A 27,666-nucleotide genomic window follows, 5' to 3' on the forward strand; every position below is an offset into this window, starting at 1 on the left:
TCTTTTGAGGTGCAGAAGCTTCTTAATTTAAGATATTCCCATTTGTTTATCTCTGTTTCCACTTGGTTGGTCAGTGGAGTGTCGTCTTTGAAGATACCAATAGCCTCAATATCCTGGAGGGTTTTGCCGACCTTGCCTTCAAGGTATCTTATGGATTTTGGCCTGATGTTGAGATCTTTAATCCATTTTGTTCTGACTTTTGTGCATGGTGTTAGGTTGAGGTCTAAGCCCATTTTTTTGCATGTGGTTGTCCAGTTATGCCAGAACCATTTGTTGAAGAGGCTTTCCTTGTCCCACTTCACATTTCTTGCTCCCTTACCAAAGATTAAATGTTTATACATTTGGATTGTGTGTATGGATATTCCAACCTGTTCCATTGGTCTGTGTCCCTAGCTTTGTTCCAATACCATGCTGTTTTAATTATTATCACTTTGTAGTAGAATTTGAGGTTAGGGAGGGTAATGCCTCCCCATGTCTTTTTCCCAAGAATTGCTTTAGCTATTCGTGGGTGTTTGTTGTTCCATATGAATTTCATGATCTATTTCTTTGATCTATTTCTTTGAAGAATTTCATGGGTATTCTTATAGGGATCACGTTGAATCTATATAATGCTTTCGGAAGTATTGCCATTTTGACGATGTTGATTCTTCCTATCCATGAACAGGGGATGTGTTTCCATTTCCTCGTGTTCTCTTTTATTTCATGGAGTAGCGTTTTGTAGTTTTAATTGTAGAGATCTTTTACCTCTTTAGTTACACTGATCCCGAGGTATTTGATTTTCTGGGGCACAATTGTGAACAGGATTACTTTTTTCATTCACTTTCCTCTCTCTCATTATTTGCATATAGGGATGCCAGAATTTTTGGGCGTTGTTTTTAATAGCCTGCTAATTTTCTGTACAGAGCTATTGTTTCTAGGAGTTTCTTGGTAGAGAATTTAGGATTCTCAATATATAGTATCATATCTTCTGCAAATAGTGAGAGCTTGATTTCTTCCTTTCCTATCTGGAGGCCTTTAATGTCTTTTTCTTGCCTATTTGCAATTGCAAGTACTTCCATTACTATATTGAACAGGTGATAGTGGGGATCCTTGTCTTGTCCCTAATCTTAGAGGAAAGACCCTTAATTTTTCCCCATTGAGAATAATGCTTGCCATAGGTTTGTCATAGATGGCTTTGACTATCTTGAGGAAAATTCCTTCAAAACCCATTTTGGTGAGAGTTTTCATCATAAATGGATGCTGGTTCTTGTCAAAAGCTTTCTCTGCATCTATGATATGATCATATGGTTTTTATCTTTACTTTTATTGATATGATGGATTATGTTGATTGATTTCCGAATGTTAAACCATCCTCGCATCCCTGGGATGAATCTCACTTGGTAGTCTCTGATGATCTTTTGGATTTCATTGGCTTCTGTTGTAATGTCCCCTTTTCATTTCTGACTTGGTTTTTTAGGGTTCTCATTCTTCCTTTGTGAGTCTTGCTAGTGGTTTATCAATCTTATTTATTTTCTCAAAGAACCAGCTCTTGGTTTCATTGACCCTTTGGATTGTTTCTTTGTTTTCCATGTTGTTAATTTCTGCTCTAAGTTTATTATTTCTTTCCTTTGGCCAATTTTGGGTTTCTTTTGTTGGTTTTTTTATAAAATCTTCAATTCTGTGGTTAGGTTATCTATGTAGGCTCTTTCTTCTTTCCTAAGGAATGCTTGTAACTATAAATTTTCCTCTTAGCACAGCTTTAGCTGCGTCACATAGGCTCTGGTAGCTCATTTCTTCATTATAGTTTGTTTCCAGGTATCTTTTGATTTCATCTTTGACTTCCTTCCTGACCCACTCATTGTTCAACATTGAGCTGTTTAATTTCGAGGTGTTTGATTTGTTTTTTGAGGGCTTTGTGTGATTTGCTTCTATCTTGAGTGCATCGTGGAGATCTATATTTTCTATGTAAATTTTTCAAAATAGATAAATAAACAAAAGAAAAATAGGTATCTTAAAATCCAAAACAGAAGTAACCATTGATGGTATATATTGTCTCCCAGAAGTAATCCCTGAGCACAGAAGGACTAAACACTGCTGGGTGTGGCCCCAAAACAACAAAAGCAACTTAATGTAAAAACAACAGAAAAAACATTTTGAATGGTGGGTAATGGTGACAATGAAATATCTTTTAATGCAGTTTCTTGTTTTTGCCACAGTCTTTCAATAAAAAATTTGTACTATTGTTACCATATAAGTTTTGAAGACTCCTAATTTCACCCTCAAGGAACATTTGCCTAATATTCTGAAAACAATTTTGAACTTTTCACTATATAATTGAGGGAACATGGGCCATAGAGGCAGTCGGGTTTAGGGTATTTGCCTCTCATGCTTTCTAACTGGGTTGAATGCCTTGTACTGCATATGGTCCCCAGAGCACTGCCAATTGAAATCCCTGAGAACAAAGCCAGGAGTAAACCTTAAGCATACCCATCCATCAGAAAAGAAACAAAAGTGGTGCTGTAGAGATACTAAATCAGGTAGAGTGTTTGACTTGCATGTAAAAAAACTGGGTTCACTTTTTGGCATTTCTTATGGTTCCCCAAGCATCACCAGCAGTAAGTGAGTTTTTAGATTTTAGTTTTAGAATCCTGAGTTTTTAGTTTTTAGTTTTAGAACATCTAAAAGTAACCCCTGAACATTGCCAAGCATTAGAAAGAAAGAAAAAAGAAAGAGAGAGAGAGAGAGAAAGAAAGAAAGAAAGAAAGAAAGAAAGAAAGAAAGAGAGGCAGGAAGGGAGGGAGGGAAGAAAGGAGGGAGGGAAGAAGGAGGGAGGGAAGGAGGGAGGGAGGGAGGGAGGGAGGAAGGGAGGGAGGGAGAAAGGAAGGGAGAGAGAGAGAAAGAAAGAGAGAGAGAAAGAAAGAGAGAGAAAGAAAGAAAGAAGAAAGAAAGAAAGAAAGAAAGATCAAGCATTTCATGGACTCACAACAGTGACTAAAATTAATGTGGTTTTACAATCCTTATAAAAAACTATTGTTAGAGGGCAGCATTTATTGGCAGGACAAATGGAAATTATTATTTTATAATCAAATCTGATTACCAAAGCTATGATGATAGGAAGGTATAATCATATACTGTGATTGAGGTTGGTTCCTTTCTACTAAATTGCTGCTGTTCAATTTGCCTGCTATTCTGGAAAGCACTTTGCAAGAAAATAATACATTCAAGTAAAAGACTGAGGTTATTAATGATGGTGACCAATTATTCACCATCCTTAACATTATATATAATTTATACTATATTTTTGGTGATCCGTATTTCCTCAACTTCAGTTTATGAGTCCTACATGTAGAATAGCATTGGTTTGTCCTTTCTGCCTTGCCACAGGGAGCTTAGGTTTATTGGGTTGCATCCATTCGCAGTTTTTCCAAGGCACTCCCATTATTCTGTGCTTATCTGTCACTTCTTTCTTTGTGCTCTGTTTCCCTAACCTGTCAATCACCTTTATATCCTAATCAGACTCTTAACTTGTAAATAATGCTTTTCTATTCTCCTTATGTCCTTTGCATAGTTAATTCTGAGCTATGTCCTTTTTGTATAGACACTGAAAGACAGTTAATGCTGTGCCTTTGTAATTTGGGAGTTAATTGACTCCAAATTATATTCATTCCTGAGCATCTGTTCTCTTGACTTAAGCCTCAGTTGCCTTTCACTTCCTAGCACCCAAAAAGCAGGGTCCTGACAAAGGACTGGATGGACCCCAGGACAAGTTGTGAGCTAAGTTGGCATTAAATGGGCCAGGCCAAAACGCCATAATACTTAACTATAAGTTAAAAGCATGGTCATGGACAAATTCTGTCATGATTCAAAAGGTAACAACTGGATTAGGACCCTGCTAGGGTTAGGAAAGACTATAACCTGAGCACTATAGTCTGAGATCTAAGGTGAGATGTCTCCAGGAGAGCCACAGTACAAGCTTAATGTATCTCTTACTGTGTTCATTCAAAATAACTAATATTAAGAAGTAGAATTAAGATGAATGTTTAAATGGTTATTGGACTAAGGGAAGGAGAAAAAACCCTAGATGGTATTTCACCCTTGAACTGGATCTCCTGGCTGCAGGCAATCAGGAAGGGCTTTGATATGTTGATTATGCTACCAGACTTAGGTGTGGTTTCTGCCCTCAATGCTGGGAGGTGAGGAGAGACTAGAGAGAGACCAAGGTAGTGAGTCATAGCCTGGAGATATGAACATGGGAAACTGGAGGAGATGGGAATGAGGGGCAGTATGAAAACAGAATGGGGAGCTTAGTGAGATTGGAATAGGCATGTTGAAGGAATGGAATAAACGGCAACTGATCCCCAACTAGACTAGCCCTCGTTTCCTCCTTTGTTCACCCATGGCATCAGCCAACCTCAAGAAGAAAGCAGTGCAAAAGAACTGAACGCAGGTGGTGAGAGAGAGCCACAAAATTCCTAGTTGACTAGTATCACACACTATAAATTCAATATGCTCACAGAAGTAAAGTACTGTTGCCTTAGGAAACTTTGAATATTTCTACTTAATAATATTTGCCTTTATAATATGTTTTGTAGACAATGTAGTTAACTGGTTCTAGGATTAAAGAAAGAAATGTGGGGCAGTCACTATTCACTAACTGGGAAGTAAATAATTCCTAATTCCTCACCCTGAGTCAGAGCCAATGCAAGTGAGTTTTATATCTTTGAAACTAAATAATCTTACTTTCAAGACATTGATTATTGAATTTCTCAAAGCAGTCATTATTAACATAGATAACAATATTGCATATAAAGACATGTTTGGGAAGTTTATGATAATATTGGTATTACAGAAAAATAAGTATGGGAGTAACACTACAGCATTGTCCTCCCATTGTTCATTGATTTGCTCGAGTGGGCCCAGTAACACTCCAGCTAATAAAGGAGCAAATTATTTTAAATTAAAAGATTTTTTCAGACCTGCATGCATCTGGATAAAATGACCTAACAACAAAACTATTGGTGATTATGACCCTGATGTTTTGCACTTGGCTAAGTATGACTTGGTTTTCCCAGTTTTTTTTTTTATTATTACAGGACCTAGATGAAAAGAACACTCACTATTCATAGCATCTTCTTCTCTACATTGATTATATAAGCTTGAGGAATAGAGAAAACTACACTGGTATATTTAAAGCTTCAACACTGATGCTACTTTTAAAACATACATTCTGCATTGAAGTGTTCTCTCTTTGCCCACAGAAATGCATAGTAAAGATGAAGACAACATAAGTAATTTCAGCAAGTAAAACAGTCTTAAAGACCCAAACCTCATACCATCCGAAAAAGTGAACTTTAGATAAGTCATAATATAAGTATAAATGATAATAAAATTTATTAAATACAATATAGATGCATCATAACTATACACTTAATAATGCATACAATTTTATAAAATATATTTTACTTAGATATTAATCAGAATTGTTCTTTATCAAAAGATGTAACAATGATAAATCAAGTCAAAATGTTTAATTAATTCAAGACTATACGACTAGCAAAAGTATTATAAATGCATGCTAAAAATAAAAGTTCAAATAGAGAAGGATAAATTAAAGAGTGATGAAACTCAAAGAAAGCAGCTTAATAAGAAAAAATATAGATATATTAAGGTGTGTCTAAGATAAACATTTATTTTCTACTTATTAGTTCAAATTAAGTACTCCTTATGAAAGAAAAAAACACTGTAGCTCTGTAGCACTATCCTCTCATTGTTCATTGATTTGCTCGAGCGGGCCCAGTAACATCTCCATTGTGAGACTTGTGGTTACTGTGTTTGGCATATCGAATACATCACGGATAGCTTGCCAGGCTTTGCTGTGTGGGTGAGATACACTCGGTAGCTTGCTGGGCTCTCTGAGAGGGGCGGAGGAATTGAACTCAGGTCAGCTGCGTGCAAGGCAAACACCCTACCTGCTGTGCTATCACTCCAACCCATGGAAGAAAACAAATACTAGTAAAATATCTAAAGAGATTTACTTAGTAAAAATTATAGTCCGTTAATACTGAACATTGGTGTAAAATTAGGCATAAATTTAAAACTTTGACACATTTTTTAATAATGTAGAATTTAATTTAATCATTTGGAAGCATTTGGAACTCTGTAATTGAATTATAAGGTAAAAAGGTAAAGACCCTCCCGTTGATCATCGATTTGCTCGAGCGGGCCCAGTAATGTCTCCATTGGAGAATTGAATTACACTTCTAGATATAAAATTATTATAAAATATTCAAATATAGCATGATAATAGACATTTCAATATTGAATTAATTCAAATATCAAAAAGTCAAATATCAAAAAATAGTTGGCAGTTGAATAAATTTGAACATTTCAACCATAATATTTGAAATTATATAAAAGTTATCAAACTATAAATATCTAGAATCTTCAAAAATTCAGTTATCCTCTTATAGAAATGAGACATACATAATACATGTTGCACAGTCTTCACAAATGTCTTCTGAAGAGAAAATATTTTTTCACAAAGGGAATATTATATGTTATATATAATTATGTTAATATGTTATTACATACTTAATATGGTATAATTTGGAAGTGAATTTCATAAAAATGGGAATACATTGATTTGTTAAAAAATATTTTTTTCGTATTGCTCTATGAGGTATTGCTCAAAGAGCTGACATTGAAATGGTGCAATACTGGTACTTTTTATGTATTAATTTCCTTAGAAATGAAATGATAGTATAAAGACAGGAAGGAGCCCTTGTATTTTTAGTGGATGGGTGTTGACCCTGAGAAACAGCTACCAATTAAAACACTAAATGTTCCAAATTCTGTTATTAGAGGCTTTGTAAATAACAGTGACTAAATAAAATAAATGCAAAATTACTTTTCAGTAGATTTACACTTAAGAATGTACAGTAAAGATACAAAACAGATCTATATTTTGTGAAGATTTAACTTCAGTCACAAATTTAATAGACAGTGTCATATTTCACTCTGGGGGCAAGGTAAACAAATTTTTTTTTAGGGGCCCAATAGTGCTCAGGGTTTCTCCTGACTCTTCTCAAGGATCACTCGTGGCAGTGCTCTGGGAAGGGTCAAACCCAGGTTGGCCATGTGTGAGGCAAGAGAGTTCTGCACACCATTCTGCTTATATGGCTCCTCAGTAGATTTCATACAAAAAATTTCACATAAAATTCGTCTGTGATTTGTGAATTATATAGCATTAATATATTTAGGAAGTTTACCACTTTGGTATTACAGCTTTAAGAAAATTATATGTTATTAATGGGTTGCAAAGCAAAGATTTTGGAAGACAATTTAACTTTAGAGGTACAAACTCCAAGAGTCACTGACAGATATTTGCAGAAAACTTGGAAAAAGAGACTCTAATAGACATTTATGTATCAGTAGTTTCAGCATGTGAGTAGATGTGACTGTCAAAAATAAATTAAAAAAAAATTGATCGGTGGGAAAGTTCATGGTGGGAAAGCAAGGTCAAAATGCACATTCAATTATTTTTTATGACCAAGTACTAGATATTTCTAAGTAGATATAGATCAATTATTTTATTTACTTTTAGTATAATTTGAAACACCTTTTATTGGGCTATGTTACACTGATATTGAAAAGGAAGTATGTATATGGAAAAATTAGCTAATATTCTTCAGTAAATACTTAAGATCAGATAATATTTTCATGATGAAAATCTCAATTATTATTTCAGTGGGAGTGAAGTTGAGATCTACAAGGAACAAAATGTTCTGTTTATAAGCCTAAGAAAAGTAAGTTATGAGAAGAGTGAATGAAGGCACATTAGAGAGAGTCTTTGTTTGCCACTTATGAGAATCACAGCGTAAATTCATGAAGTAATGAGTCTCTACACTTATACCATTTCACCACAATGTCTTCCAATATCAAACTGGGTTTCTAAATATACTTCCTTCCTAAAATATCTGAAATGAAGTGCTTTAAACTACCTTGTTTTCTTTTTAACCCAGAAATCAATATTAGATATCCAAACAACAGAAAATAAAACCAACACAAGATTTAAATAAATTTCAGTATTAGTCATATGTTTAATTAAAATAAAGGGATTCAACCATTGCTAATTAAGTTAAAAATTAATGGATAAAATTGTGACCCAAAGCCACACATGCTGATTATTTTGACTAAGAAAGAAGTTTGGAGCTGATGACATTTCTGACTGTTTCTTTTACATCTTTATTCCTAAGGCTGTAGATAAGGGGGTTCAGCATGGGGATCATGACTGTGAAAAGCACTGTAGCCACTTTGATCAGAAGCCATGAACTTTTGGAGTTAGGTACACAGTAGAGAACAAGGATGATTCCATGAAAAATGGTAATGGCTGTCAGGTGGGAGGCGCAGGTGGAGAAGGCTTTGCGAAGTCCACCTGTGGAAGGCATTCTAACGATGGTGACAACAATAAAAACATAGGAAGCAAGGATGATGAAGAGGCTGGTAGTCTCATTGAACGTGGAAATGATGAAGCATACCAACTGACTGAAGGAGGGATCAGAACAGGATAAGGACAGGATAGCAGAGTACTCACAGCCAAAGTGATTTATGATGTTAGGACCACAGTAGGTCTGTTCTAAAAGAGAATACGTGATTGTTAAAGAGCAAAGTCCACCCCAAGTGTAGGTTCCGGCTACCAAGAGCGTACAGAGCTTACGAGACATAGCAACAGTATAGAGCAGGGGGTTACATACAGCTACGAAACGGTCATAGGCCATCACTGCCAGCATGAACATTTCCGTAATCACAAAGGCACAAATAAAGTAAAACTGAATCATGCATCCTTTGAAGGAGATGCTTCTATCTTGTACGACTAAGATTTCAAGCAGTTTGGGTGTAAATACACTGGAGTAGCAAATATCCAAAAATGATAGATGACTAAGGAAAAAGTACATGGGTGTTTGCAGCTTGGGATTGATCCTCACCACCATAATAATGCCGAGGTTACCCACCACAGTGATTGTGTAGATGACCAAAAACACCAAGAAGAGAGGTGTCTGGAGATGTGGGAAGTCTGAGAAGCCCAAGAGGATGAACATGGTCACTGAACTCTGATTTCTGTTAGCCAGTAACATGACTTCACTAAAAACAGAGGAGTAGATAGCAGAATATTGTATGATATGTTAAAAGGAATTAAGGAGAGCTAAATATAAACCAGGCAGAATGTTATGTTTCACTTGGGAGTTCTACTGAAATTTTTTTTAACTTTCTTGTTATGGGCCATTAGAGTTCTCCTTTAGAATTTTAGTTTCTTCATCTGGAAAACAAGAAAAAATAGAGTTTTATCAATATTCAATATTTGATTATTTGTACGTGAGTGTCTTCTTCTGCAGAGCACTGAATGCCTGGTGATTAAATTATGAGACCAAAGAATACAGAAAGCAAAGAGAAAAATACTGAGCATACCAAAAGCATTATATAAGCACAACATAAGTAGTCCTAGGAAGATGAAACACTTTTTCTCAATAAAGCAAAACTTGTCATCTTCTAATCTCAGAGAAAAATATGCATTAAAGCATTTAAGACTCTATATTAATCTATTGAACATTTGCCCATTTGAAATGTCTCCTCTTTTTAAGAATTCATAGAATGTCTACCTCATAGTATCTTTAATAGGATTCAGCTAAAACTTGCACTGTTAACAATCTTCTCTCAATTGTATATATGCCATTTAGTTTTTCCTCAGACTGAAAACATTTTAGTGATACTAAACTATCTTCTTCATAATTGTTCTAAATATATATCCTTTACAATTTCACTGATGATTTTATGTCACTTATTCACTCTGTAATGTCTTATGTATGAGAAAGAAGAATGGTTTATCTTTCATTGATTGCAAAAGAGAAAAATTACAGTGCTAACACAAGAAGCTCATCTAGTAACATTGACAAAAACCCTTTAATCTGATGGGACAAACTTTGTTCTGGGGACTAATGAGGAATGAAAAAAAGAAATAATAAAAAATACACATATAATATTTGTTAAACTGAATTATTGAATATGACAAATTTCTTCCAGGAAGCTACCGAGAGTATCTCGCTCACACGGCAAAGCCTGGCAAGCTCCCCATGATGTGTTTGATATGCCAAACACAGTAACAACAAGTCTCACGATGGAAACGTTACTGGGCCCACTCCAGCAAATCAATGAACAACAGGAGGACTGTGACTGTTACTGTGACAAATTTCTTACAAAGTTCATAATATTAAGGCTTAAACAAAGCCTAATTCTTGAAATGGATGTCAAGGAAATATTAAACATGATGCTGCCATTTTGAACAGAGTTCAGAATGAATACTGACGAGCATTGCCTGGAAAGAGCAAAACTCTCATTATATCTAACTCTACTCCCAACCAAAAATAATCAGCTTTGAGATAGCACCTTCCTTTTTATAGAAAATTATTTCAAACTTTGTGAATTGCTTTTACCATAACATAAAAAGCCTTTGTTGTTTTATTCAAAAATGGAAACTGTTCTCTCTAAATTCTCTACTATAAATTGTTTCCTTGGATTTTAGTCATTCAGGTTAAAATTTTGGGAAGGCTCTCTCCTACTGCCAAAAAGCTAGCTTACATCATTATCAGTTAAAGATGTGGAAGGGGGTAAAATCTGACTAATAGAACCTATGTCTGTGAATGCTTCTTAACCATGATGATGAGATAAGTCACTGTCACTGTCATTGTTCTCCCCTTGTTCATCGATTTGCTCAACCGGGCCCAGTAACGTCTCCATTGTGATACTTGTTGTTACTGTGTTTGGCATATCAAATATGACACAGGTAGCTTGCCAGGCTTTGCAGTGCAGGTGATGTACTCTCAGTAGCTTGCTGGGCTCTCCAAGAGGGGCAGAGGAATTGAACCCGGGTCGGTCCTGTCAGCCGCAGCCAAAGCAAACGCCCTATCACTGTGCTATCACCCCAGCCCTATGAGATAAACATAGTTGAAAACATATTAATGAACTATTACATATATCTTGTATTGTCTTCCTCTGAAACAACTCGATTACCTATTCTTTACTTTAGAACTACTGAATTTCACTAAGTAATGATCTTTTTTCAGTGAAAATTATCCAAAGCAATAATCATCATGTCAATTCTATTCTAGAAAATTTCTCTTGGGTCGTACTCTTCCTTTCTCTTACTTTACATATTAAATGAATATAGCCATATTACTGGTGCTCAAATAAATTAAAACTGCTACCCCTTTTTAACATTGTAGAACTTCACATATTAGAAAACATTAGAAATAGACTTCTGAGGTCAGAACAGTAGTGTGGTGGTAGGGCTTTTGCTTGGCATGGTGACTGACCTGGCATCACATATGGTCTCAGTAGAGTACTGCCAGGAATTATTCCTGAATCCAGAAATAAGATTACTATGCTCTGAGCACTCAGTGTGGTCCCCAAAGCACACAAAGTAGAGTTGTTTTTTTTTTTTACCATACCCACTCGAGCAAATCGATGAACAACGGGAGGACAGTGACAGTGACAGTGACAGAAAATTATTTTGAATACACTTGTTTTGTTTCAATTTCCTCCTTGCACTGGTTTTGAGATATAGCCACAAGGTGTACTCAATATTCTGTTAATTTATCAATTTCTCTGAACTAATAACAGTGCATGGTAATTTCAGAATATCTAGACTGTGAGGTCTAATTTCAGCAGTATGCTTATATTTGCCAAATATTTAGCAGAGTTGCTTAAATGAGCAACTTATTTTAAATGTGCCCACTCAGTTTACTGAAACATCTGTGTAGCAAGTAACATATAGGTACATGCAACAAAATATTTCAATTAATTTCTTTCAATTGATTGCCTTGCTAATCTTAATATTTCTTAAATACAAAATACTGCACATGTGTACTTGGAATTTTAAAATTGTGTACAATGTCCTTATGAAATAAATTGCAGTTCTCGACTCTTTTCTTTTTCTCTTTCCTACTTATATAACAGTTCATTTTAATTATATTGACTGCTGAACATACTGCTTCTTCCTTTAATTTAACACATTATATCTACTCAGAATGTGTTCACTGTTTCTTTAGACTTTGTTAATCTCACCAACCTTCAGAATTCACTTCACTTCTATTACTATGGGTAATACTTAAGTTCTTTGTCAATATTTTTTCTCTTCTTTTAAATCCATATTTTTCTCAAAATACACCTAATGAGGAATAATTACCTTATAGAATTTAATGCTACTTGATAAACATGATACTTAACCATTACATAATTCTTTTAAGAACTAGACTAAAATTGTGTATAATTTAGGTCACAAATAAAATATATATATGGACAAATGCATATGGGAAATAATTCTTAAAATAGAATTTTTTTTTCAAGATTAGGTATTGTTTTTAATGAACTTAGTGGGGTATCTGAGAGTACTACTAGGATTCTGCAATAATATGCATTCCTAGCAATATTGCAAAATAAAATTGTACTTTGATATTAGGCCCAGAATTTTGAGTATACCCTGTAGAGTATTTAATAAAACCTATAACTTTGTGCATAGCAACAATAGAAAAAAAAACCAATTCCCATCTGTGTTCTTCTGATACTCATTTTGTATCTTATATCTGGAAATGTAAGTAAGGCATTCAGGAAAAGAACAATCCGAAGCTTCCACATTAAAAATTTTCTGCTTAACCACACCTAGTAATTCCAATAATCTTATCAATCTGCAGACCAATATGTTAGTTATTTTTTTATTTACTAAGCCTGGGATGCAGTAGTATATTTTTCATGGTGCTTATATTAAATAACTCAAAACAATTGTGTCTGCAGTTCTAAAACAGCCCCAGAAATTTTTCTATAGTCCTTTTTCTTTGGTTACTAAAAGACTGTTCATTCCTAGTAGGGATTCTTAAATCTTTATTGCAAAAAAAGTGTTATTATTTTCTAATTATTTATCATTTATATAATTATCTATCATTGTCTAATGCAGGGGGGAAGGAAGAAGTGACACCTTTCTTCCTGAATTGCATATTTTTTCTGCCAATAACTCCCAGTGATAAAGTTTAAACCCTATGTATTTAAATTCAAATTTTCCATATATATTTCACAATATATATGTTTGTACATTTTTTTAAAAATTTAAGTGGAAATTTTTGTGTCAATGTGTGAACATGTGTGTGAATTTGTGTGTTAGTTTCCTCCATAAAAGAAATTACTTCTATTGTGTAAGTCTAGTAATGATTTTCTTAAGACCACATATTGTGTCTATCAAAGCAATTAAAACCCCGATGTCATAGTTAGTGCAATGGTTCTGCAATAAGACGAATAGACTGTGACTCTTTACTATAGAGTCTTATCTGTGTGCTAATTGTTGTTGCTCAGATTACATATGTTTTCTATGACAAAAATTTCCTGAATTATGATATAACATATAACAGAATGAAGAGGTGATCCTTTATTTAGTCAACTCACCCAAACTCAGATTTTCCTGATGTACTTTTATTGAAGGCTTCCTGGCTACAATTAATCAGTTTCTTACATTCAATCAAATTGAATTTTTGCTTAAAAATGTCCAAATTTTTCATTATATTGTTACTTACTATTGCAGGATAATTCAGTTGATATTAAGAAATATCATTTTCAACTCTGAGAAATTTTAGAGCTACCATAGAGAAGATCTATGGGGCAGGCACATCTGGAAACTAAACTCATAATTATGTTATTTGTTTTATAAACTTCCTGACCTGGGAGACACAGACCCTGGAGATTTCTGATAATTTGTTGTGATGATTAGAACCAAAATAATTAGAGGACTCTTTCTCTGCTTCAATTTATTCAGTTTTTACAAAATCATTAGTGAATGTATCTTTATGTCGCAAAAGTTAATTTACCATATTGCGGAGACTATGTTTCTTGAATTCATGAAAAACACAGGTACACCTACTCTAATAATCCCCAAAGCAGTATATTGCTACTTTATACTTTTCAGTCATTTTATTTTTATTACATGTTTACTCCCATATTTATATAGTAGCAATTAATATTATTATGTGCATATTTAATTCATTATCGTGCTTAGGCTTGGTTTGGTGTGATAGGTCACGTAGCTGGAGTACATGCATTGCATGTAAGAGACCCAGTATGATTCGTCATTTTTATCCCCACCTGCACACAAGTCCACCTACCAATTCACCCTACATCCCAGCACACCCAGGTACCACATGATCCTAAAAGAACCTACTGGAACAACAACCACCGCACCCTCAGAACAGAAACAGAAGTAGCTCCTCAGCTCTGACAGGTGTCAACCCTCAAAACTATAAGGAATTAAAAAGCCATTTAGGCATATTGTTTGTTAATTCCAAAATATGCATGTCTTCAACCGAGTTAAGAAGAGTGGGAATATATTTGGTAACTCTGTCCTGAGGATAGATCAAATTCTATTGTCAGCAGACCAACAATGATACTTGTTTTTTTACTGCCTTGGTGATGTAGTTAAAAGTGTGATGTTTTGACCAGAGTAACAGTACAGCAGGTAGGCACTTGCCTTGCACTCAGACAAACCGGGTTTGATCCTTGGTACTACATATGGTACTCTGAGCACCACCAAGAATGGTAGACACAGAGCCAGGAGTAAGCCCTGAGCACAGCCAGATGTGGCCCCCAAACAAACAAATTAAAAGTCTGATGTTTTAACTCTTCTTTGTGGTTTCATTTAGTCTTTTAGAAATTTCACTAGGAAAGAAAAAAAGTGGATTTAAATACTGATCCAGAAAATGCTCTCATCAGAGCCTGACTACAAATCTTGAAGTAACTACATTGACAATGACATATAAAAGTAAAGATTATATAAAATATTTGATTGCACTTAGTTAAAATAGATTTATCTATACATAACCCTATATAAAAATATCTGACGTGGTCTATACTCCACAAAGAAATTGTACCAAGATAGGCAATATTTTTAACATCATAACTCATGTACTTGGAATTTTCCTTGAAAGCAAATTAAATGAGAGAGGAGATAGCTTTTAAGTTAAAAATATATGCTTAAAATATATTTTAAGTGACAAGTAGTAGGACTCTTGGCTGGCATGTGGTGGCCAACCAAGTTTCAATCACCCAGAGACAGAGAGAGAGACAGAGAAAGAGATTTATCTGGGAAGAAATACAGAAGTGTATGCCTTTCATGAAACCCTCCTCATTTCAATCCTGGCATCAAATGCTCCCAAGCATTTGCATGTGGGATTGCAAACCTCAAAGTAAAGTCAGAATTAGAATGCCCTCTGTGGTTCTTGAAACTGCAGGTCCCAATTTGCATTGAAGCATCCTTTGGCTCTAGAATTGAACCACCCAGTCAAGTTGGCAGAAATTGCTAGGTATGTCCCACGGGTCTTGTGACCACAACTGGAGACCCTTCCATCAAAATTGCCAATTATTCTGTGATATGTCTTTAAAAATTTAAATTATGTTAGTATTTTGAAGCATACTATGTAACAAAAAAGAAAAATATTTAAATGCCTAACACGGACCGAAAACTCATTGTTTGAAATTTTTTTAAAAAAATTAATCTATTATTTCTTTTTTGTTAAATTATTAGAGTTGTTAATTTATCATATACTCTCAAATAGTATGTTATATACAGTATATCATTTGGTGTAAAAAAAATTGGAATAGATCTTTCTAATTTCATAATGGAGAAAATATTGAAATAATGAAAAAAACATAGAGCATTTACAAGGCTGAGTTAGAACAAGAGTTCATGGATACCATGCATCAGAGCATATAAATGGCATCAAGATTAGAAAGACTCCTCTCTTCATCTGGCATTATACTTTTCCACGGAAAATATCTGCTTAGGGTAAGCCTGACAATTACTGAAAATTTGATAAAAACAAATAGTAGTTATGGGTTACCTATTTCTATCAAATTATTTACGTATATAAAAAAAGATGAAAAAATCCATGATGAAACTTGTCTAATCACTCTTTGGGAGATTTTGAGTTAATTTCCTCACTTCTTTATACACTGCAAACAGTTAATTTCAAACTTTAGTATTCTGTAAGAGAGAGAATGGTGTTACACTTAGAATCCAAGCTTAATCAAATGATATAATTGGTCACAAAATACTAGCATATAAGATCTGAAAATGCCATAAAATATGTTTAGGATTTTGGAGATATTCAAGGGTGATGACATGCAGATAAAATTGAAGAAAAAGATTAATTGACATAGCATACTATTGAATCTGAAGTTACATACAAGTGTCAGAGGAAATAATAAAAAAGAACATGGATCAAATGGATATTATTATGCGTATCATTGGATATATATTTGATGTAAGATAATTCCTATGCTTATATCTTTGTCAACATACTTGTTAAAATTATAGCAAAAAGAGAAGAGCTTGGCAAAAGGTACTGGGAACTCATTAAAATTAAAACAAATAAAAATCTCAGTATTTTAATGAATAGCACAACTTGGTGACAAATGATAAGTACAATTCAATTTTAAAATAAAATGAAATGCTAATAATAAGTTATAATATGTATAATATGTCCTAGCATGTGTAATGAAAATATTTGTATTGAACTAATCTAATGATCATACATTTTAGATGTCATGTTCTGATATTTATAAGAGAATTAGGTCAGATTTCCCTGTGTGGATCTTGACACTGCAAGGACCAAGTCTTTGATTCATTCATTGTAAATAATGCAGGATGGCATTTTAGAATTTAATGTAGATTTATGAAATTATATTTAGGATATTATGTTCAATCTGTATATATAGTCTACTTTTATATTAACAGGTTTGGAGCAATAGCACAGCAGTAAGGCGTTTGCCTTGCACACAGCCAACATGGCCGACCCGAGTTCGATTCCTCCACCCCTCTCAGAGAGCCTGGCAAGCTACTGAGAGTATCTCGCCCGCATAGCAGAGCCTGGCAAGCTCCCCGTGACGTATTCAATATGCCAAACACAGTAACAACAAAGTCTCCAATGGAGACGTTACTGGGCCTGCTCGAGCAAATTGATGATCAATGGGAGGGCCTTTATTATTTATATTAATGAGTAAATGTCTTCATCATAATAAATGTTCATATTATGTATGAGATACACATAAATTTATTTCAATTACTTAACAAAAAATTTGGAAGGAAATCACATGGTATAGATGCTATAGGAGAAATGTTAATGTTGTGACTTTTAATTAAGATCTTAGTTTTATAATTAGGAGATTTATCACATTAATATTAATAATGTTATTTTTAGTAAATAAAATATTAGTATTAAAGATCATTTCAAAAGAAAAAGAGGGAGAAGTGGGAAACATAAAGAGCAAAATAAAAGAATTTTCAGCCTTAAGATCTGGATTATTTCAAAATTTGAACCAAGCTAGGAAATTTTCAATTTATGTTACAAGACATTAGAAAGGTGATAGAATGTCACCTAACGTGTTATAAAATACAGTATGGACTCAATATAGAATAACTACAGCCAATACTTTCTAGAAAAGTAATCTCATATATGCTTTACACTTTATCACTGCATAATTTGATCTGAAATAATTTCCTAACTGTTTCTTTCACAACTTTGTTTCTAAGACTGTAGATCAGTGGGTTGAGCATGGGGATAACCACTGTGTAAAACACAGAGCCCACCTTGACCATCAGCCATGAATTTTTGGAGTTAGGAACACAGTACAGAAAGAGGATGGTTCCATGAAAGACAGAAATGGCAGTGAGATGGGAGGCACAAGTGGAGAAGGCTTTCTTCCTACCCCCTGCAGAAGGCATCTTTATGACTGTGATGAAAATGAAAGCATAGGAAGTAAGAATGATGACCAGGGAGATTATTTCATTGAAGGTAGCAATAATATTGAGGAGCAGCTGACTGATGTAGGGGTCAGAATAAGAGACAGAGGTAATGGCTGCATGTTCACAAACAAAGTTGTTTATGACGTTCTTTCCTCTGTATGATGAATCCAGTAAAAAGTAGCTAAGAGTGGCGGAACAAACTATACCCCAAGAGTATGATGCACCAACCAACATGGCACAAAGCTTATGGGACATCACAGTTGTGTACTGTAGAGGTTTGCAAACAGCCACAAATCGGTCATAGGCCATCACAGCCAACATGAACGTTTCTGTCACCACAAGGGAACACAGAAAGAAGAATTGAGTGACACATTCTGCAAACGTGATGGTTCTGTCTTCCACAACCAAGTTTTCTAGGAGTTTGGGTGTACCGGATGTAGAGTAACAGAAATCAACAAAAGATAAGTGGCTGAGGAAATAGTACATTGGGATATGGAGTTTGGGATTGATCTTGATCACCAAGATCATACCCAGGTTCCCCACAACAGCAACAATGTAAATTATTAAGAATAACAGGAACAGAGGCATCTGGATTACAGGATATTCTGAAAATCCCAGGAGAATGAATGTGGCTTCAGCACTCTGGTTTTCTGCGAGCCTGTAAAGAACAGAGTCAAGTTTATTCAGAAAACTGACAACAACATCCAGATATGGAAAGATCTGTGAGTAGTGATATTAAGGATATCTCTGTTCAGTGAATATCTTCCCTCAAAAACTACAATCTACTACCATCACAATTGTAAAGTATTAGGGAACTTTCTATAAAAAATGCTATTAAAAAGTCATTTGAGAAAAGAACAAAGGTAGAACTTATCAACATGCATTTAAACTGATACACTATAATATTTGCAGACACCTGGTTTACTTGTAATAAACAATATAAAATTTTTTATCTATGTGTAATTAAAAATCTTGAAGATAATGTACATGCTTCTGACAATTTTCCTACAGCCTAATCTGTTTAACTATGACTACTTAAAATTGAAAATTACATAGAGGGACAAAGTCATGGTTTATCTAAACTCGTTTTTTTAAGAGTGCATATATCTACATCTGAATTTTCTCTACCAAACAGCCATTGTTTATTTTCATTTGTGTCTTAATATTTTCTACTTAGGAGAAGGATTTCTGTGAATAACAACCTTGAAACTAATATTGAAATTACACTGTTGGCCTTTGTTACTCTATTATAATACTGTTTAGAGGGCTCTGTGTTATAAATCAGCTTAAGCATTATATGCTTAATATATATTTAATATATATTTTGCTGAAGACTAATTCCACAGCACCATTAAATGTTCAACTTTCTCTACCTGTAACTTAGCAGGTACTGTGCTGTACTGTACTGTCCTCCCATTGTTCACTGATTTGCTCGAGCGGCCCAGTAACTTCTCCATTGTGAGACTTGTTGTTACTGTGTTTGGCATATCGAATATGTCACAGATAGCCTGCCAGGCTTTGCCGTGCAGACAAGATACTCTCGGTAGTTTGCCGGGCTACCCAAGAGGGGCAGAGGAATAGAACCAGCGTCAGCTGGGTTGGCCGTGTGCAAGGCAAACACCCTACCTGCTGTGCTATCACTCTAGCCCAAATTAGCAGGTGAAGAACATATTACTTAGGTATTCATTGTGATCTAAAAAATATGCATCAATTGTTTTTTTACTTTGCTTTTTGCAGAGTAGATTTCAAAGAAACATATTACATCACTTCCATATGGTATTCTCTTGACTTCTTTATTTCTCCATTCCCATTATCTCTACTTTACTCATTTCTCATACTCATTATTCTTTATTATCTATATCATTTTCAATGAGTATATTCTTATCAATATGACAATATAACATACAGCAATAATGCCTATTTCACTCATTTGATTTCATTTACCATATTACATTTGGGTTTCCTTCTGCAAAGTCCAATTCACAAGAAAAAGGTATTCTAGAATATAGTAAGTATTTAATGATACAAATACCTGTAAATAAATGCGTGAACATGACTTCACTACATAATGACTAAATCTTTAAATTTATTTTGATTATAAATTTATTCCTGTAGATTTCCTAAATGATAAGAGTGATCAAAAATGTTTTCTCTTTTTAGAGTGACTGTGAAAGTTACCAAGAGAACCAGCCCTAAGGTTAGAGGACCAGAACTGACAGTGGAAATTTGTTCTTCCTTAGGGAGACAAAGAAATGAAGGTTGACTACATACTTCAGTTTTAATAATTAATCCTCTATATCAACATAAGTTGATATATCAACAAGTTGATATGTTATATCAATATATATGATATCAATATATATGAATATATATATATCAATATATATGATATGATATATCAATAAGTTGATATATCAACAAGTTGATATGATATATCAACATAAGTTGATAATCCTCTATATCAACATAAGGGGCTGGAGCTATAGCATAGCGGGTAGGGCGACTGCCTTACAAGCGGCCAACATGGCCAACCCGAGTTCGATTCCTCCGCCCCTCTTGGAGAGCCCGGCAAGCTACCGAGAGTATTCGATATGCCAGACACAGTAACAACAAAGTCTCCAATGGAGACGTTACTGGGCCCGCTCGAGCAAATCGACGATCAACGGGAGGGCCTTTTACCTTTACCTTTACCTTTTGTCAACATAAGTAATCTTCATAGAACACAAGGATGAGCATTAGGATAGGCAGGGATGCACCAACAAGCTGTATGGAAGTTCTGAATCCTTTCCCCATACATAACTCCATCTGACTATTTCTACATTATGTTCATTAATAAAAACTATACTAAAGAAGTCAAAGTGCTTCTTTAGTTTTGAACACACTGTAGCAAATCAATATAGACCAAAAAAGACAGAACTAAAACCTCTTCTCTGAGCCAATTTAACCAAAGTAGACATAAAACTGTCTTCTTACAAGTGATAGCTGAAGTGGGGATGGAAATAAAGTAGTAATGAGTAGTATAAATTGCATATGTCTCGTTTGTTGTAAAAAAAAAAGTCTCAAGAGTATTTTTCCACCAGTATGTACGATTATTGTCTCAGCTACTTCCTGATTGCTTACTGAAACATTGGATGTACTAAGCAAAAGAGGAAGATCAGTGCATATAAAATGCCATAAAAATTCTAGGTTATTATGGTTGTACTTATGTACTCTGTAATTTCCACTCAATTATGCATTTTCTTCCAAAACCATGCAAAACTACTATGAATTCCACTCATAAAGAAAACTTCATCATCAGTATATACCTACCCTTTGTTTCAACTGCTATTTTATATATCTTTTGTTAGTTTCATGCTTTCTTCAATCACAAATGTTATACTATTTTAGTTTGTTTTCCAATTTTACCTAACATATTTACCCAAATTTTACAAAAATTTCATGTAAAAATAAAATTTTTATCAATATTCATAGATCTATACTTTTCAAATAATCTATGTTATTCTCTAGGATTATTGTGGAAAAGTCTGAGTAGTAATGTACTGAGAGGAAAATTATTGGTTTCAGGATAAATACTGTCACTGTCACTGTCACTGTCCTCCCGTTGTTCATCGATTTGCTCGAGCAGGCCCAGTAACGTCTCCATTGGAGACTTTTTTGTTACTGTGTTTGGCATATTGAATACATCACGGGTAGCTTGCCAGGCTCTGCTGTGTGGGCAAGATACTCTGGGTAGCTTGCTGGGCTCTCCGAGAGAGGCTCAGGAATCAAACTCAAGTGGGTCATATTGACTGCTTGCAAGGCAAATGCCCTACCACTGTGCTATCGCTCCAGCCCCAAGGATAAATACAATTGCTGAAATCTCTTCAAGTCACTCTGTCCTTCACATTATTCCCACGGGTATATCTGCTCTTTCACTCCACCACTAGAAAACTGACATAACTCTGGTATAATAACAGGAGATCATCCAATGTTGATAGTTTTTGATTGAGTTCCAAGTGTTAATAACTGTTCACATGTCTGAGATTATAAATTTCTATAAACATCTTTTTCAAATTTCCAGTAACACCTGTCACATTATTTTCCTTTCATAGTCACCATGTATGCCCAGAAACATAAGTTATTTGAGAAACCATTATTTATAAAATACATTTATATAACCAATGATGTTTTCCTCTAAAATGTTTCTAAGAATACTGTGCATAATTGCAAATAGTATGACATAATTTTTGTTTGTAGACAATTTAGCAAAACTGATCAAGAAAACCTGAAAACATTCAGTTATATTCAGAGCCCAATGACTATAAATAATCAAGATAAATTCAAAGATATATTTATTTTGCAATGAAAGTCACATTTAAATACTTATGTTGTGAACAGGTATTTTGATCATTAAATACTCACTAGATTCTCATACACCTTCTCCTTTCAATTCTACAAATTGCAATTTGTAGACAAAAGCCCAGAAGCTACATATGCACAAGATCAGGAATCAAATATTTCTAGCAAACTGAATTAAATAGGAATTATGGAGTTAGACAATAAATATAATTTGATTTTTGCAAAGATTGTTGGATATGAGAGGGAACATGATTTCCTTCTTGATTGAGTTTAAGAAAAACTGATTTTACTTACCTAACTATAGAATAATTTGACTTAGTCATTTATGGAAAATTCTTTGCTAAAATTATCAACATTGGATATTCCTGTTGATCATTTAGCACTTTTTTATACAACTGCAAACTTTAAAAATATGATTAGGAAATTATGTAGTAGATATGTATTAAATAAAAATGAACTTATCTTTCACTGTTTTAAATATAACCACAGAGATGTTCACAGAAGAAGAAAATCTGAAAGGTAACTCTAACACCACACAGTTGTATATATATGTAAAAACAAGGCCTTGGGGATGTTCACTCTAGAGAATATTTTATTGAAGTAGTGTTTTCCATGATTACAAAGAGACTATTAGGTGAAACAAAGTCCTCCCTGATCTTTCAATTATCTTGAAAATACACTAATTAATGATGAACAATCTCATCATAGAAGTTAATTCATTAATCCTTTGTTTTTAAGTGGCTAAAAATGCAGAAACATATCAAAGAGAAAATTCATCTATGGGGCATAATCTCAAAGTTTTTCTTGAAACTGAACAAATACATATTCAAATGTTCAGTTCATATTATATTATATCATCATCATTCAAATATTTATATTGAAGTATTCTATAAACATAGAATTTCTGAACCTCTTACAACAGGTGTCAGCAAACTTTCATGTAGTAAAAAAGCAATGGTTTAAAGGTTCCAGGGTGATACAACAATCTTCTCACACTTTCCTCTAAGGAAATTTTTTTGAATCCTCTATAGAGGATTATTCATAACACGCAATATGAAATAAATTACTGTATTCTGCTTTGGTGGTAGGCTTGGGGGATTGAGATGGAATAATTGTTTTTTTGGTTGTTTGTTTTCTTTATTTGTTTTTTTCGGTCACGCCCAGCAATGCACAGGGGTTACTCCTGGCTATGCATTCAGGAATTACTCCTGGAGGTGCTCAGGAGACCATATGGAGTGCTGGGAATCCTGATAATTTGTCATGATGATTAGAATCAAAATAATTAGAGCTCACTTCTGCTTCAATTCATATACAGTTTTTTCAAAATCATGAGTGTGTGTATCTTTATTCTCAATAGTTAATTTACCATATTGTAGAGACTGTTTCTTGAATTCATGAAAAATTTACAGGTACATCTATTCTAATACTTGCCAAACCAGTATATTGCTTGTATACACATTTTTTTTATTAGTGAAACACCATGAGGTACAGTTATAGACTTATAAATTTTTGTGCTTGGGTTTCAGTTATACAACGATCAAGTACCCATCCCTCCATATACTTTTCAATAGGACTGGAGCTATAGCACAGTGGTAGCGCAGCTAGCCCGACCGAGCCAGGTTCAATTCCTCTGCCTCTCTCGGAGAGCCCAGCAAGCTACCGAGAGTATCCTGCCCACACGGCAAAGCCTGGCAAGCTACCCATGATGTATTCAATATGCCAAACACAGTAACAACAAGTCTCACAATGGAGACGTTACTGGGCCTGCTCGAGCAAATCGATGAACAACTAGAGGACAGTGCTACTTTTGAATGATATTTTTTTGTTTGCTTTTTTTGAGTCACACCCGGCAATGCACAGAGGTTACTCCTGGCTCTGCACTCAGGAATTGCTCCTGGCAGTGCTCAGGGGACCATATGGGATGCTTGGAATTGAACCCAGGTCAGCTGTGAGCAAGGGAAATGCCCTACCAGCTGTGCTATTGCTCAAGACCCTTTAGAATAATTTTTGATTAGTATTTACTACCATATTTATATAGTAGAAATTATTGGATTATGTACATTTTTATTTCATTTTGGTGCTTAGGCTTGGATTTATGGGAGAAGTAACATAGCTGGAGTACATGCATCACATGGAAGAGGCCCAGTATGTTCTGTCACATCCACAAAGCTCCACTTAACAATCTGTCCCAACATCACACCCACCATGACACTACATGATAATAAAAGAACCTCCCGGACCAATACCACTGTACCCTCAGAACAGAACCAGAACTAGCCCATGAGATATGACTAGTGTGACCCTCAAAAGTAGAGAAAAAAATTATTTATCACATTGTTTGTTTTTTCCTGAACATATATGTCTTCAACTGAGGTGAGAAGAGTGGGAATATATTATATATTAGGTAATCCTGCCCTAAGACCAGTAATGATGCTTGGTGTTTTAACTACATCTCTATTATGTAGTTAAAAGTGTGATGCTTTGACTTTGACAAATAGTGCCATATTGGTACTTGTCTTTTACTCAGCCAAACAGGGTTTGATCCTTGGAACTACATCTGGTACTCTGAGCACCACTAGGAATGATCCCTGAACACAGAGGCAGGAGTAAGCCTGAGAATTGCCATTGTGCCCACTGCACCCCCCAAACGTGTGATGTTTTAATTATTCTATATGGTTTCTCCAATTAGACTTTTAGAAATTCCAATAGTAAAGAAGAAAAAAAGTGGAATCGAATACTGATCCAGTAAATGGTCTTATCAGATCCTGGTTACAAATTTTGAGATATGTGCAATGACAATGACATATAAAATCAGGATTATATAAACTATTTAAGAGACTGAATTTTCTGGCATAGTGAATATAGAAGTTTTGCCAAGTTGACAGTTGAAAATTTACCAAATCATATCTAGTTACTTTGCTTTGAGGGGGCTTATTCAGTGAAGCTCAGAACTTTCTCCTGGCTATTGATGGTGATGGGCACAATATGCAGTGCCAGAGATTCAAATCAGAATTGGCTACATGAGGATAACTTCCTTTAACCCTGTACTACACATCTGGCCATACAATAATTTTAATGATGATTTTGCTATACCCCATGAGGTTAAGAAATGACTAAAAATATAAAATATCAGGGGCTGGAGCGACAGTACAGCAGGTAGGGCATTTGCTTTGTGTTTACCGACCCAGGTTGGACCCCAGGCATCCCATATGGTTCCCCAAGGACCACCATGAGTAGTTTCTTTGTGCAGAGCTTGGAGAAACCACCAACTGTGACCCCACCAAAGCAAAAATATGCTCTAAAATTAAATGTTAGCTTTCATGAATCAGGTTTGGCTTAGACTAAGAATACCTTTGGTTCATAATTTTACATGGAGCGATAGCACAGCGGGTAGGGCATTCGCCTTACACGCGGCCAACATGGCCAACCCGAGTTTGATTCCTCCGCCCCTCTCAGAGAGCCCGGCAAGCTACCGAGAGTATTCGATATGCCAGACACAGTAACAACAAAGTCTCCAATGGAGACGTTACTAGGCCCACTCGAGCAAATCGACAATCAACGGGAGGGCCTTTACCTTTGCCTTTTTTTCCAGAGGTTAAATCTAAAACATTCTAGGCCACAAAGCAGTTTTAAAAGAAAGATTTATGAAAACATTAATTTTATTTTTTTAATCATTTTAAGAATACATTATTTTTTATCCAAGAATTCATTGATAAAAAGGATTCCACTCTTGCATAAAGTCCCCGAGAGAATTTGTGCGAGAAGTTCTTCTGTGAATACATCAGTGCCTCTAGCATAGAGAGAGGAAGAGGGAGGGAGAGAGAGAGGGAGAGAGACAGAGAGAGCGAGAAGAGAGAGAGAGAGAGGGAGAGAGAGTTATATCAAAGATTGCAGTTATAAATTATTAGTCTTGCAAGTTTATGTTTATATACAAATTTTTCTTAGAAAATTTGAATGTGATGCTAAGATATTTTAATCAACAATATGTGATCACATTAAAGCAACTTGAAGATTGCTTCCTCCACTACCGAGCCGTCTCCACACTCCACACTTCCGGACTCGCGTGGCAGCTCCGGCCTAGACTCATGCACGACTGAAGACCCACAGAACAAGATAAGCAGAACTCTCTGAGACCTTGGACTCCAGGCTCGGCGGACCCAGGGACAGAGTTTCTCTGCTTGCTCCCACCAACCACAGGTGACAAAGGGATTCTAATCAGGAGCCCCACCCTACCCTGCCCTGGCTGCTTCCATCAACCACCCAGGGATCAAATTGACCACAGAAGACCCACCCTACCCAGATAAATACCCCACTGGCAGACTTCCACTATCAACACTCCCTCCACTACTCAGCCGTCGCCATACTCCAGGATGCTTTCCAGACCTGTGCGGCCACAAAGCCGCAGTGCGACACATCAAAAGACACTAAATACCCATCTTCCGGAATTGTCGCACCATATTTGACAGGGTTCAAATATGGTAACACCTACATGGGTGATTAGAGGTCACCCCAAAAGCCTCTATCCCACTCGGAAAGACTGGCAAGCTACCGAGAGTATTCCGCCCGCACGGAAGAGCCTGGCAAGCTATCCGTTGTGTATTCGATATGCCAAAACCAGTAACTACAACTGGTCTCATTCACCTGACCCTGAAGGCTTCACCGACCTGGCAGCACTGAGAAGGATGAGAAAGGAGAGGCCGACAAAATCTCAAGGCTGACCTAGGCTGCCACAACGAAGGAAGACAAAAATGATCATCTGTACTTTCAATGCACATATGCTAGCATCAGATGCATCCATCAAGGACCTGATGGTAGAAGCGCGAATGATCAAGTACGACATCATTAGTCTGACTGAGACAAGAAGGCACGAATCTCACCATGCCGTTTTCGACACTGGAGAAGAATTATTCCTCGGAACATGCGATAAAAGAGATGTCGGAGGCATCTGTGTTCTTGTCAACACAAACTTGGCCAAGAGCATTGATTCATTCGAATACCTAACAACACGAATCGGATGTTTACATTTGAATAGATGTGGCTCACTGCCTGCAGTTTCTATCTTTGTTGTCTACGCACCAACACCCAATTATGATGAAGGAGAAATTGAGAAGTTCTACATGGAGCTGGAGAAGTTCTATAAAAAAGATCACACCTTCTACAAGATCATTGTGGGTGATTTTAATGCCAAGATAGGAACAAGAAGATCAGCTGAAGAACTTCACATCAGGACCCATGGCCTAGAATGGAATGAACAGGGTGAGAGACTCTCTGAGTTCATCATGTCGACCAAGACCATCCATGGTAACTCACAGTTCCAGAAGGCAGAATCTAAACGATGGACATGGGAGTCTCCCAGTGGACGATTCCACAACGAAATAGATCACATCATATTCAATTGACGGTTTTGCCTGACCGATGTCTCTGTTGTCCCAAAATTTCGAACGGGATCGGACCACCGTCTCCTTCATGCAAAATTCTACTTCACAGAGTGGGGAGAAAGGGCTGCAAAGTTCAAA

The 27,666-nt window shown here is 35.5% G+C and overlaps 2 protein-coding genes across 2 annotated transcripts; both read right to left on the bottom strand.

Annotated features, from left to right (window-relative positions):
• Positions 1-8,171: 8,171 nt before the first annotated feature.
• On the bottom strand, positions 8,172-9,113 carry LOC130045291 (olfactory receptor 1165-like). The gene has a single exon (XM_056138067.1). The coding sequence runs from the start codon at positions 9,111-9,113 to the stop codon at positions 8,172-8,174; it is 942 nt and encodes a 313-aa protein (XP_055994042.1).
• An 8,414-nt stretch (positions 9,114-17,527) lies between these two features.
• Positions 17,528-27,431, bottom strand: LOC130042448 (olfactory receptor 5D13-like). The gene is made up of 2 exons (XM_056134629.1): positions 27,416-27,431; positions 17,528-18,462 (listed from the first exon to the last, which is right to left on the bottom strand). Exons 1-2 carry the CDS (start codon positions 27,429-27,431, stop codon positions 17,528-17,530), a joined length of 951 nt encoding a protein of 316 aa, XP_055990604.1.
• Between the last annotated feature and the right edge of the window lie 235 nt (positions 27,432-27,666).

The sequence above is a fragment of the Sorex fumeus genome, unplaced genomic scaffold, assembly GCF_029834395.1.
Source record: "Sorex fumeus unplaced genomic scaffold, SorFum_2.1 ptg000007l, whole genome shotgun sequence".
In the NCBI taxonomy this organism is placed as follows: domain Eukaryota; kingdom Metazoa; phylum Chordata; class Mammalia; order Eulipotyphla; family Soricidae; genus Sorex; species Sorex fumeus.

Excerpts from the sequence above, each read along its gene's own strand:
- LOC130045291 (XM_056138067.1), bottom strand. The coding sequence starts at position 9,113 with ATGTTACTGGCTAACAGAAATCAGAGTTCAGTGACCATGTTCATCCTC.